The following is a 12844-nucleotide window of genomic DNA, read 5'->3' as shown; positions in this document are numbered from 1 at the left end:
TTATTCATGAAAAATGAAATAATTATTATTTTTTGAATCTAAACTACACATAAATATTGAAATAGAAATAGTATGTAATATGAAATATTTGGAGGTATAATAATAGTCACAGAGTTTCCATCTACTTTGTTGTCCTATCTATTTAATTCAAAACTTAAATGATTGGCTAGACTTTTCTTTTATTTTATTCATACTTATATTTAGTGAGATGAAGTCTTTTATTTTTTAGTCAATAATAGCCAAAAGAGAGAAATTAATTTTGCTTACCTATGCTTACTCATTTGATGTGCTACTCTTTCTAAAAATAATCCTATATCTAAAAAAATTAACTTTTACTTTTTTATTTTGCCCGTAACATCATGCTTTTATAGTCGTAGAAATATTATGTCATGTACTTTTTATATGTGGCAAAGTTATTTTTACTTGTTCAACTTCATGCATAATCAAATAATATCGTATAAAATAAAATAAAACAAATATTTGATTGCATTGAAAAATTGATAATTAAATATTTCGTGTATTATCATCCAACCTAATCGACTCATAAACGAAAAATGCCCAAGTGGAATTTCATTGAATCTTCCAATTCTATAATTACGGTTTAATTATTTGGAGCTCTACATAAAATAATGTTTTCTTTTTAAAAAAAGAAGATTTTTATGCCACGTCTAAACTCTTGATATGCTAATAGGTTGCTTTCAACTATGTGATCAGTGGCGGAATTTTAGTACATTAATTAATTATAATTCTAAGTTTATTAGCACAATGTTTAAAGATTATTGGACTTTTTGAATCACGCAATAGTCATCTTTTTCGGAATATATCCCCTATTTATTGGAAATGTTTTACTTGGTCAAACACGTGTTTTCTTTTGTCTATACCATTCTCTCTTCTTAGTTTTCTATATTTGGTCTACTAGAGTTACTATGATAAAAACAATTTTAGCGTATATATGCATATTTATAAAAGTGTTAAAGTTTTTATCGATATTAGTTAAGCATCATTAAATTTAATATTATTATAGGTTTTAGAGACATTTACGAAGAAGGTTAATTGTAACTAAAAAACATATTTAGTAGTAATAATTAAGTTATTATCGTTAGACAAGAGGGAGTTATTCAGATGGTAAACATACTTCACTTCAACCCTAATGTTATGAGTTTTGTCGAAAATTTATATGGTACATATGAAAATAATAGTATTGCTTATATAGGTTAAGATTATTTTTAAAAGTATATAATAAAATGACATGCACATTAAAGATCTTCTTGCTCCTCTGGCTTTTACTCAAATTGATAGAGACCTGCATAACCAATCTTGACTCTCTTGAGTATATGACTAAGTCATCAACTATTTTCCTTAGCCATCTTATACATGGAATTCGCTAGTCCGATTAATTTAGATTTACATCACGTAGAATTTATTTAAGGAGAAATGCCTTTATCAAAAAAAAGATTCATTTGTAGAATTTAAATTTGAAACTTCTAATTAATGATAAATGAATCTTATCCATCTTATCACACCGATAATCATGAACTTTAATACATTAACAAGAACTTAGATACTTTCAAAGTAAGAAAAAAAAAACTTAGAACTTTATGTTATTCATTAAAAATATATATATTAAGAGCGTCATATAAGATAACATAGAAATATATATATTTTTTTTTAATTCTCAAAAAAAATATATATATTTCTATGTTATCTTATATGACGCTCTTATTGTTTAGGTAATTAAAGATTTCTTTCTGCGGTGATAAATGTTTTTAATTTTAATTTTTTAAAAATAAAATTAAAATGAAAGTGGTTTTTTTTTTCTTTTTGTGGTGGGGATGGGAAATTGTGGAGAATCAAAAGGATGTTATTGACTTCTGTTGAGATTTTCTCAGATTTCCAAGAGTTTGCTTTTAGTTGGGTTTGGTATCTTTGAAAGCAACTTTAAAACAAATAATATGAGTAATTAATGACAAAAAGGTGAGATGTAGGGTTTTATTTCTTTTAGGCACTCAAATTCCATGATTTTTGTAGGAAGAAAAAATGAAATGTGTGTACCTAAAACACAAATATAAAATGTGAAAGTTGGATTATTCAATAGAAATATTGGATATAATTAAACATGGATTAGAAGTCAAAGAATTCACATTCTTACAAACTGACATGACTCCGATAAAAGATATATTTAGTAGCAACAAAATTTTCCTTTAACGATAACTGAGTTAATGTCATTACATCCAAAGTATCTAATAATTTTATATCTTTTTATTTGGCTAAAGCCCAAGAGGTAATAGTTTAGGGATTGCACTAGGTTTTGGCTTGTTACAATTTTGACAAACTTCATATTGAATCAATTGTAATTGTTGCTTACTTCGAGCCTGAAGTTGATCTTACTTAGAAGCTAACTTTATATTTCAAAGTTGAAGTTCAAATTATGACATATGAGTTTGAAGTTGGGTTCTAACTTCTATCAAAGCGTAACTTCAAACTCTTATGTCTGAAGTCTAAATTCAAGATTTGAAGTTATGCTTTGACCGATTAAGTTCAGATTCACATATTTGAAATTTGAAACGGTGGTTTGTGTACTTGCCCCATGGTATACATCAACTATGTGGTGAAATCAAAAATTCTGTTAAGGGTGTCCGGAATTTGATATATCTATATGAATAAAATTTTAAATCTATATACTTTGTATAGTTTTCTCTATATATATTATAATTTTTTGACGATGATTGTTTGACTGACCACCCTGAGTTATGTGTGACTACGCCCTATGTCATTCCATGTCTGGATTAGCTAATGGACCTTGGTCGGCCCAAGTGTCATCAACAATTTGAAAAAAAAACAAAACATGACTTCTGCTAATTTGGACTTTTCACTAAATAGAGCTATTTGGTCTTCTACACGGGCTTTATGAATCAGCATCCTAGGCCCATGCCTCTCTCACTCAGTCCAGTCCAAATTTAATTAATTTTCATTAAGGGTGTGTTTGATAGGAAGGGAAACATTTTTCGGTTTTCCCTATTTAGTTGATCAATTTTTTTGAGAATATTTTTTCTAGAAAAAGAGCTCCTTAAAAATGAAGAGAAAAATTTCTCTAATAAAAATAGGAAAGCAAATTTCATAAGTGATCGAATACTGATTGTCTCCTCTCCATCCTTCAATAGTACTCTTTAGTCCACTACCCACTCACCCGCACCCTAGGCGGCTCCCTCCACACCTGACACTATCCCTACCTCAACGTCCATTGTGTTTGTCTAGATTATAAAAAAATGTTTTTGGAATATTATTTGTTGCTTACATATCATATACAAGAAAATAAATACGAAATTAAAATCACTTATATACAGTGGCGGATCCAGGATTTAGAGTCCGTGGGTGCCAAATAGAGTTATCGATTAAATTAATTTTATATTTGATTAAATTATTTGTCTTTTCGATATATATCACAAATCAATCAATAAAATATAAATAATAAGATATTACAAATCCACACTCCACACTAAAAGCATGAAGTTAACAAATTTAAAACTTTCAATAATATTACTAAAATTATAAATATTCATCATTCATTTACAATTGTCCTCGACGAGTTTTCATATTCTGAAAACGATTGATAATGACAGCATTACTAACATTTATAAATACATCACACTCTATGTAACACACTAGACAATCATTTAAATATTGATTACCAATACTATTCCGCACTTCATTTTTTATGTGCTTCATTGACGAAGATGCTCTCTCCACAGTTGTCGTAGCAACAGGTAAAATCAAAGTCAACTTTACAAGTAAATAAGCAAGTGAGAAGTCAAAGGAGTAATAATGTAATTAATTTAATTTAAGTCAATAACAATTATAAAATAAATAAATAATGTAAAAACGTGCTTGGAGCCTTTTTTTTTTTTCTTAAAAAACGTCTGCAGCAAATTTCTCAAAAAAATAGTTACAAATGGGATTCGTACCCGCAACATTAGCCTTCTAAAGTTGCCCTCCTACCGTGGCACCACAAGCCAGTTTTGTTCTCTGGGTGGCACACTTTATATTTATATAAATATCATATATATACCTATGTATATATAGAGTTTCCATCGAAATTCGAGAATGGTGTGGCACCCCCACACCCCTTCATAGATCCGCCCCTGCTTATAGATCATGAAAAAAATATAGTTTCCTCATGCGAATGCACCCTAAATGTTTGCACTAAACTTTTCAATTTTCTATCTAAGATTATGTGCTTTATTAAGAGGCCACAAATCTTTAGCCATTGAGGAACTCTTTATTCCTTTGTGTTTTTATTAGTCTATTTTCAATATTTAAAAAACTAACGGTCCAACTTGCACATTATTCCTCTTGAATAATGAATATTCTCTTAACCAAACCTTGATTGTAGGGGTGTGTATCGATCGGTTCGGTTCGGTTATAAGTATTATCGGTTCGGTTTATCGGTTTTTGGTTTTTAAATATGCTAAACCGATAACCAAACCAATACGATATTTGTTATCGGTTTTCGGTTTATCGATTTTAGGTCTTTAACGGTTCGGTTTTCGGTTTAACCAATAAGAAAATGCTTTCAAAAACAAATATATGACTTATCCAATAATTTGACGTGATACGCATACATCGAAATAATCATTCCAAACGGGACAACAAGGACCAACTTGTTGTATTTTGGTCATCACAATAAAGAATTGGTCAATTTTCGATCACCGTAATATATAAAACAAGGTCCCCTTTATGCAATAAAGAGAATCAAATAAAACCAAATCATAGACAAAAGTCAAAACAGTAGCAAATGAGGCCATGCTTATGGTAACTAAATGAAGTTCTTACGTTATTTTTCTAAAAAAAAAAAAACACAATCTAAATTCTTGACGTTAATCAAATTGCAGCTATTTACAATCGTGCAAAAGCTAATATTTGTCAATTATAAACTAACTAAAGTAAATAAGTACTACTAAAAAGTAAAACCTAAAGGTTAAATAACTAAAAGTAGAAAGGAGAGTTAATTGTTAAGTAGTGCTAATTATTGCGTAGGATTTTTATATTTTTAGTCTAATATACTACTAATTATATTAATATTTTTTGTTTAATATATTATATATATGTATAACTAAAAATTTAAATAGTAAATTATTATATTCTTAATGGGTTATCGGTTAACCCAATATTAAAAACCAATAACGAACCGATAACCCAATAATTTTTTTTTGTAAAACCATTAAATAACCGTTAACCCAATAACCCAATAATAATAAACCAATAACACTTTTTTCGGTTCGATTTATCGGTCGGTTCGGTTTTTGCACACCCCTACTTGATTGTCATGGGATGTTTGGAATTTCGCCAGTTATAATGAGCCATTTTGGATTTGAACCTTGAGAATGAAAAAAAAATGTGTCAGTAGTATCGTCTATAGATTGAGTTCTGCAATCCATGAATCTGAATGTAATCGGACTCTAATGAGGGTAATGAATATCAAGTGGGAAATCAAAATAAATGAATATTCAATTGGCTAAAATTATAAATTGAGAATATTAATGATAGCTAAGTTGCGCATATGTAGGTTGATATTTTAATATTATGCTAAAAAATCAGGTTAGTGGCATCTTACTAGCTTAATTAGGTGTTTAATTAAGCCTCATTAAAGTAATGATCCTTTGCTTATGTCTTTGCTTACACGATAGAAACACCNGTGTCGGTAGTATCGTCTATAGATTGAGTTCTACAATACATGAATCTGAATGTAATTGGACTCTAATGAGGGTAATGAATATCAAGTGGGAAATCAAACTAAATGAATATTCAGTTGGCTAAAATTATAAATTGAGAATATTAATGATAGCTAAGTTGCGCATATGTAGGTTGATATTTTAATATTATGCTAAAAAATCAGGTTAGTGGCATCTTACTAGCTTAATTAGGTGTTTAATTAAGCCTCATTAAAGTAATGATCCTTTGCTTATGTCTTTGCTTACACGATAGAAACACCGTATATCGCTATTAATTTACTATACTTTCTGCATAGACATATATAATTACATTTTGACTTTACTCAAATAATGCAGTGGAGCACTCTTTTATTCTTTAACAAAAAATTAAACTTCAACAAGAATTTATGCTCTTAATTTGGTAGGAAATTTAATTAAAGAAGAATTTTGTAACTGTTTTCTTCCAAGTACAAACTGAGGTCGAACATCCCTATTTTAAAATAAAAATGTTGGAGATTGACAAACTATTAGACTGACGTCTAACTTCTACAAAATTTTAGACCGTTCTTTAATTTATCATTTTCTCATCATTGAGTCTAGGGTGTCTATCTCCATGGTATGAGTAAAAGTCTGTTCACCTAACACCTGTTTTCCTCAGATTTCTGTGTGAAATTTTATTGTGTTTCTATATTGTTGTCGTTGTCTAGCGTTTTCTCAATTTTTGGTTTTGCTTTAAAAGGATTCTTTAGATGTGATCTAAAATTGAAAAAATCCATAAGTTACTAGAGAAATAAAAAAAAACATATATGTAGGACTTTTTTTTTATCAATTACATAACATGACAAAATTTAGCATAGTTTTTGATATATGAATTTGATTATGTTCTTTTATTCTAGGTGGACTTGTGGTACGTAATTGGATGGAATTTATGCCATGTACCTTTAGAGCCATGCTTTTTGGAGAGGAACAAGAGAACAAGCATCTACATGACAAGATACAATAATATTTATCTAAGATTAAAAAGAAGAAAAAAAATTACACTGGAAAATAAAAGTAAAACAGAGAATTTGGATAAATACATAAGAATATGAAAATTGTCACTCACAAAAGCACAATGATTATGATGATTGCATAGATGCTATCTTTTTGTGTTTATTAAGCTTCTAAGTAAAGCTAATAATGTTTGCCTAAACATTTTTTCATATAGATAATTCCAAAGTACATCATGACAATGCTAAAAGCAGCCTATAATCTATTTATCACCAAGGTTGTGAATATGCTAGTGTTAGCTAGGTTAAAATTATAATACATTATCAAGTCTAAGTAACTATGATAATCACCAAGTAAAACCTATTTAACATATGTGTTATTTTCCTATATATTCTTTCTTTTTTTGTTTTAGTCTTTCTAAATTCTATATAGATATTGTTTTTTGTGATCAAATATACATACATCTAGTTCTCCCTCTTTCGTTATTATATTGTGATATTTAGCTAGACACACAGTTTAATAAAAAGAAGTTAGATCTTGCATTTTCTTCCTCTAGTTCTAGATTGATTTTTATGACTTTCTCCCTACTCTTTTTTCTATTTTCATTCTTTAAATAAGAGTTAAAGGAGAAGGGGAATGAGGAATTGAGTTCTTCTTTTCTTTTTGTTAAATCTTATGGTTTTCAAAATTCACAAGCTCGCCTACTTTAGATTCATGTCATGCATATATATGACTCATTATTTAAGGTGAAATACTCTTGATAAAGATTTTCTTCATGTCAAAAATCAATCTCGAAACTTCTGATAATAAAGGCGGAACGATTTCATCATTCTAACTTCTCTTTTCCCTCAAGTTGAAGCAGTTATCGTAATCGTTTGAAAAAAAACACAATATACTCAGTGTAATCTCACACGTGATTATAAAAACAGAAGCATATATATATATATGGTTCCTTCACCTACATCCCTCCATTACTCATTCATCAATATAGTAAAATAGAAAACAAAAAAAGTGGAAACTCACTAAAAAGTTCCACTAACTTATTCCAGACACATATAAACAAATGAAAAGTTATATTTCCAATCAAATAATCTATATATCTTTCACATTGAAACTTCAATTATTCCTCTCATTTCTTTTGTTTTAAATTAAAGTAAACTAGTGCCAGCTATATGCACAAATAATAGATACAAACAGCTAGTTTTAAAAGCTCCTTTTATCCCTCATTTCAACTAAATTTAGCTACAAACAAAATTCCTTTTTGTAAACTAATAACTAGCATTATTAAGCCAAAAATAATAATAATAATCTTTTTTCATACCTCTAACGTTTTTTTTTTCCCATCTGGTGTTCAAAATCCGTATTAGAGTTTAACTAAATTCAGATCGTGCACTGCAGGACCAATTCGGGGGTGACGCTCCCAATAAGAGTTTCTCCATATCAAGGCTTGAAGCCGAAACCTCTGATTAAAGACGAAGTAGTCCCACCACTGCACCACAGTATACCCCTGCATACTCACATATAGACATAGTGGTCCAAAAATATTGGCCAAAGCTGCATCATTTTGCCTGAGCTGGTCCTTTCTTTTTCCCTCTCTTTTATCATTCTCTTTTCTTTCTTTTTCTTTTTTCCATCATCATCAGCCTGCTATGGACCTGGAATAATACTAAATAATTTCTTTTTTGCCCTCTTTATTCATTTCATCCCCCACTTTTCTAAGGTTTGATAACAAAAAATTTTAAGTTTTATACATCGTCAGTATACATAAAGAATCATTTACACTATCAGGTCATGATTCAAAAGATACCTACATGGTAAGCGTACGCCCTTACATTTGTAATCTTGAAAAAAACAAGACAAATTATCTGCTATAACAAATAAAAATGACCTGATAGTATAAAAAATTCTTTGTACTGACGATGTATATAACTTAAACTCGTACAACTATAATATGCTTTGTCTTTGATTATCTGAATGTTCCTCCAAAGGTGGGAGTCCAAAAATCAACTGCTGTTTCATGAGTTACTGGAAAGGTACTAGACACTGGGACCAAGCATAATCCTCGACTTCTAAGATCTTGTTTTCCTCCTTCTGGATTTACATTGGATTTATCACCAGTACTCTGCACAATATATCGAATAATTTTTACACTATCAGATTACGTAAAAAAATAACTATAGATTTCATTATATATGAGGTCATCATCAGTAACCTGGAAAATAAGACATGTTATAACAAGTAAAAGTAAATGGCTAATGGATTTTATTTTTACACGGTCAGTATTTATACATCGACATTGCACAAATAAAATATAATGCACATGTTCTTACTAAGTATAACAGGTAACACCTCTTATTTTTAAGATTTTGAATTCACTTTTTATGAAGTATTACGTATATACATGATAATTTTATGTGTTAAATAAAATATACAATATTAATAATGTTGGTATTAAGCTAGACTGAAAAATTAAATAGTAATTTTACCTGTTGATGTTGTATGGAAGCTCCACTTTTCATGTATGGGGTGCTTAATACCTGTTATGTGACACAAAAAAAATAAAAAAGAATTAATTAATGCCTAAGAAGTCGTTAATTCACTATATATAACATGCAATATTTTCTTTTACTCTCCAATTTTATTGAATTTTTCCTTATGGATTATTTAATTAATTGGCGATACAAAATTTATAAAACAAATAATTAAGGGCTCTAATTAAATAGTTAATTAACAAACTAACTTACATTAACTTGGTCATGGAGGAACTTTATATACTCGATTGCTTCCGATAGCACAGAAGCTGTATCAGTCTGTGGAAATTAAAAAAAAATAGAAATCTAATCAATGAATAAAATGTCTTTTTTGTATTTTCAGAAAATTAATCTCAAGTCTCTGGATATATATAGAGGAGAAAGAAAAATTCCAAAAAATTCGTCAATGATAAATTTCATTATACAGATGATAGGATAGGATTAAGGCAGTCGAGATTAGGATGATGAGCTTTGATGATATAGTCTTATAAATAATGTTTAAGCCGGTAAGCTTATAAGTTGATCAGACTAGCTTAAATTTTTATTTTTTAAAAAATAAAACATTTAGAGTGCTTATAATTCAACATCAAACAAAAGTCTAAAATAATCCCTAACTTATTGCTTTTAAACTTATATAAACACTTTTAGTTTGAATAGGTATTTTTCGATTATATCCATAATATTTTCTCTCTATTTTCAAAATATTTTTTTCACACTTCTATTTATACATATATAAATGCTTATTCATAAAATCAATTTTAACACTAAAATTTATCAATTACTTTCCATTTAAATCCAAAAGAGCTCATATAACCCTTTCTATTAAAGTGAAAATGAAAAAATATTGAGGCGCAATTTTGTAATTATATATATATACCTTTCCAAAAGGTGAGACTAATTGTTGAAGTGCAGTGATTCTGTCTCCCATTTTCTCTTTCCTCACCTAAAAATAAATAAAAATATCAAGAACAAAGAAACATATTCTCATAATTATAATTCTGATCGAATAAACAAATAAACAAAATGTCCCATTTGGTCCTTAATTAATTAATTAATTAACTTAATTCAAATACCTTAAAAGCTGGCAATGGAGATGGTGCTTCATTCCTTGGTCTCTTATTTGATGTTTCACTGATATTTTTCTTTGTTATTGTGCTTATATTCCTAACTTCACCTGTATGCTGTTGCAGAAAATGCACCAATATTGAGAAAATCAAAATCCACACATAAGCAAAAAAAATAATAATTGAGTTTTAATTATTGTTTTTTCGATGGTTGTTTATATGATACACTTTCTTTTATAGTCTGTTCCTAAGAAAATGTTACTATACCTTTTTATATTTGGAACCATTTTATAACCTTAGAGTTTCCATTTTTCCGCAATTAGATTACTTTCAAGTGTCTAATTAAGGCTTGTTTGGTTTTCTACCAATAGTTTTTAAAAATCTCATTTCTTTCAAATTATTTATCCTTGCTTAGTGAAACAGTATCACCTAAATTGAAATTCAAGTAGTGCATTCTTCTATTTCATTTTGTATGACATTTTTTACTTTTTTTAGTCTAATACAAAAAGAATGAACAATTCTAGATTTAAGAGAACTCTTAATTTTAAAGAAAAAATATTTACTTTTTTTTTTTGTGCATGTTTTATCTCTACGAAATATTAGGACATGACAAGAATCATTATTCTTTTCTTAGGTATCGAATTTAATCAAACACAATCACATAAAATAATGCGAAAAGAAAGTAAAAATTAATTCAATTACCTTTGGTTTCTCATCAACCGTTGGGTTGCTGGGGAGCTGAGGGACGAAACCCGATCGGACGTCCTCCGCGGCTGCTGATGTGGCATTCCAAAAAGGCGTGCCACCAGAGAAATGTGACAACTGGCTATGAGATAGTGGTGGCGGCTGTGAGAGTGACCATTGTTGTACTACTTTTGAAGGATCCGATGTTCGGAGAAATTGAGGAAATTTAGACCAAGAAGAAGATGAAGAAGAAGTAGGAATATTGACATCACAATTTGGTTGGTTATTATATGAAGGATTATAATATAAAGATCTACTAACACTTGAAAAATTATTTGATTCTTGTTGTTGACTATTAAGGTCAGAAATTAATAACCCTTGTAACATATTTGATGGACTTCCATAAGGTACTGCTGAATTTTCAAGATTATTATTATGACCACTAAATAATTGTTTATTATAATCATCTACTGAAGAATCATCAGAATTCCCATGATATATTTTTTGCGTACTCCAATTATTATGATCCTGTTCATGACATGTTCCTTCTTGTTGATAATTTGCATTTGAACTCAACCCTTCTTGAATTAACGAACGGAAACCACTCCCGGATTTTTCACTCCGACTGAAGAAAAAAATAAAAATCGTATCAGTAATCAAGAGGATTCAACATATACTATATATATATATTTAAAAAAAAATAATTAAACATATATATATAGATATACAGTTCAATTTTTCAACAAAGGGGTTCATCGCCTCCTATGGTCGGAACACAAAAATTTATGTAGAATGAGTTCGATCGAGTATCACTAATTTTTTAGACCGAATTTATCAAATTTAAATCATATACCCAATTCTAATAGCTATATCATATGATGATTCGATATAAGTTCTACATCTTAAAATCAAAGCTAATTTTGGCTTCGATTTTATGATAGAAACCAACCAACAAAAAACATTAACTTTACGAAAATAATTATACTACTTACAAGAAAGGTTGATTCCAATCAAGTCCTTGAGAAGATAAACCTAACCCCATCATTTGTAAATTAGGATCATCAACAGATAAAACGCCTTGCCCCACGCCTCCACCTCCTCCTCCTCCTCCTCCACCACCAACAGAGGATTCGGAGGCGTAACGTTTATGGGAATCAGTGCCCGAAAAAACCATAGAACTATTTTCGGATCTAACTTTAATATCCTCATGAATTTCTGTCGGCCAATTAACAAAGTTACTTGCCATGCTGCTTAGACCGGTTGTACTCGATGCTGAAGGCGTTGTACATGATGAAATTCCGCTATCGATAAACTTATTTCTAGACGATGATGTTGTTGTTGATGAAGCTGAAGTTGATGATTCCCACCAATTTCCTCTACCTAGCTGAAATTCTTCCGCCATCGCGATTTTCTATCGAAAAAAAATAAAAGGAAGAAAAACAAAGAAGAGATATTTTTTTTTAATATGTTCCAACTTGACCAAATATATTTCAAGTAGAGATAGATTCTTATTCTGGAAATTGCTTTGTTTTTGGTTCTTGTGTGTGTGTGTTTTTTTTTAATTGGAAAAGAAAATTAAACAGAAAAATGAAATGACTTCGTTTCGCTGCATATGACTATTTATAGTACCCCTAGTTTAATGAAATTCAAAAATGACCACAATATATTGGTTGACTTTTTTGTGACTGATTAGACAAATGAAAGGGTTACACACCTTTTTAGAAATCAAAAATTTAATTTCATGCTTAGCCAAACGGAATTTATTTAATTTGTTTGGTTTTAGGTAAGGGTGTTAAATAGGTGAATTTGGCTTAATTTTGTCATGTTAAAATAGGATGAGTTAATAAATTAACAGATTATTCATCTG

General features: G+C 29.3%; 1 protein-coding gene across 1 annotated transcript; it reads right to left on the bottom strand.

Moving 5' to 3' along the window:
* Window positions 1-8366: 8366 nt before the first annotated feature.
* Window positions 8367-12526, bottom strand: LOC125877840 (transcription factor bHLH123-like). The gene is made up of 7 exons (XM_049559111.1): window positions 11970-12526; window positions 10996-11602; window positions 10303-10410; window positions 10107-10172; window positions 9443-9508; window positions 9185-9235; window positions 8367-8820 (listed from the first exon to the last, which is right to left on the bottom strand). The coding sequence occupies exons 1-7, from the start codon at window positions 12377-12379 to the stop codon at window positions 8665-8667; spliced, it is 1464 nt and encodes a 487-aa protein (XP_049415068.1). The 5' UTR covers window positions 12380-12526; the 3' UTR covers window positions 8367-8664.
* Window positions 12527-12844: the final 318 nt, after the last annotated feature.

Source organism: Solanum stenotomum, chromosome 9, assembly GCF_019186545.1.
Source record: "Solanum stenotomum isolate F172 chromosome 9, ASM1918654v1, whole genome shotgun sequence".
Taxonomy (NCBI): domain Eukaryota; kingdom Viridiplantae; phylum Streptophyta; class Magnoliopsida; order Solanales; family Solanaceae; genus Solanum; species Solanum stenotomum.
Note: the sequence above shows the minus strand (reverse complement) of the source record. Positions and strands in the feature narration are given on the sequence as shown.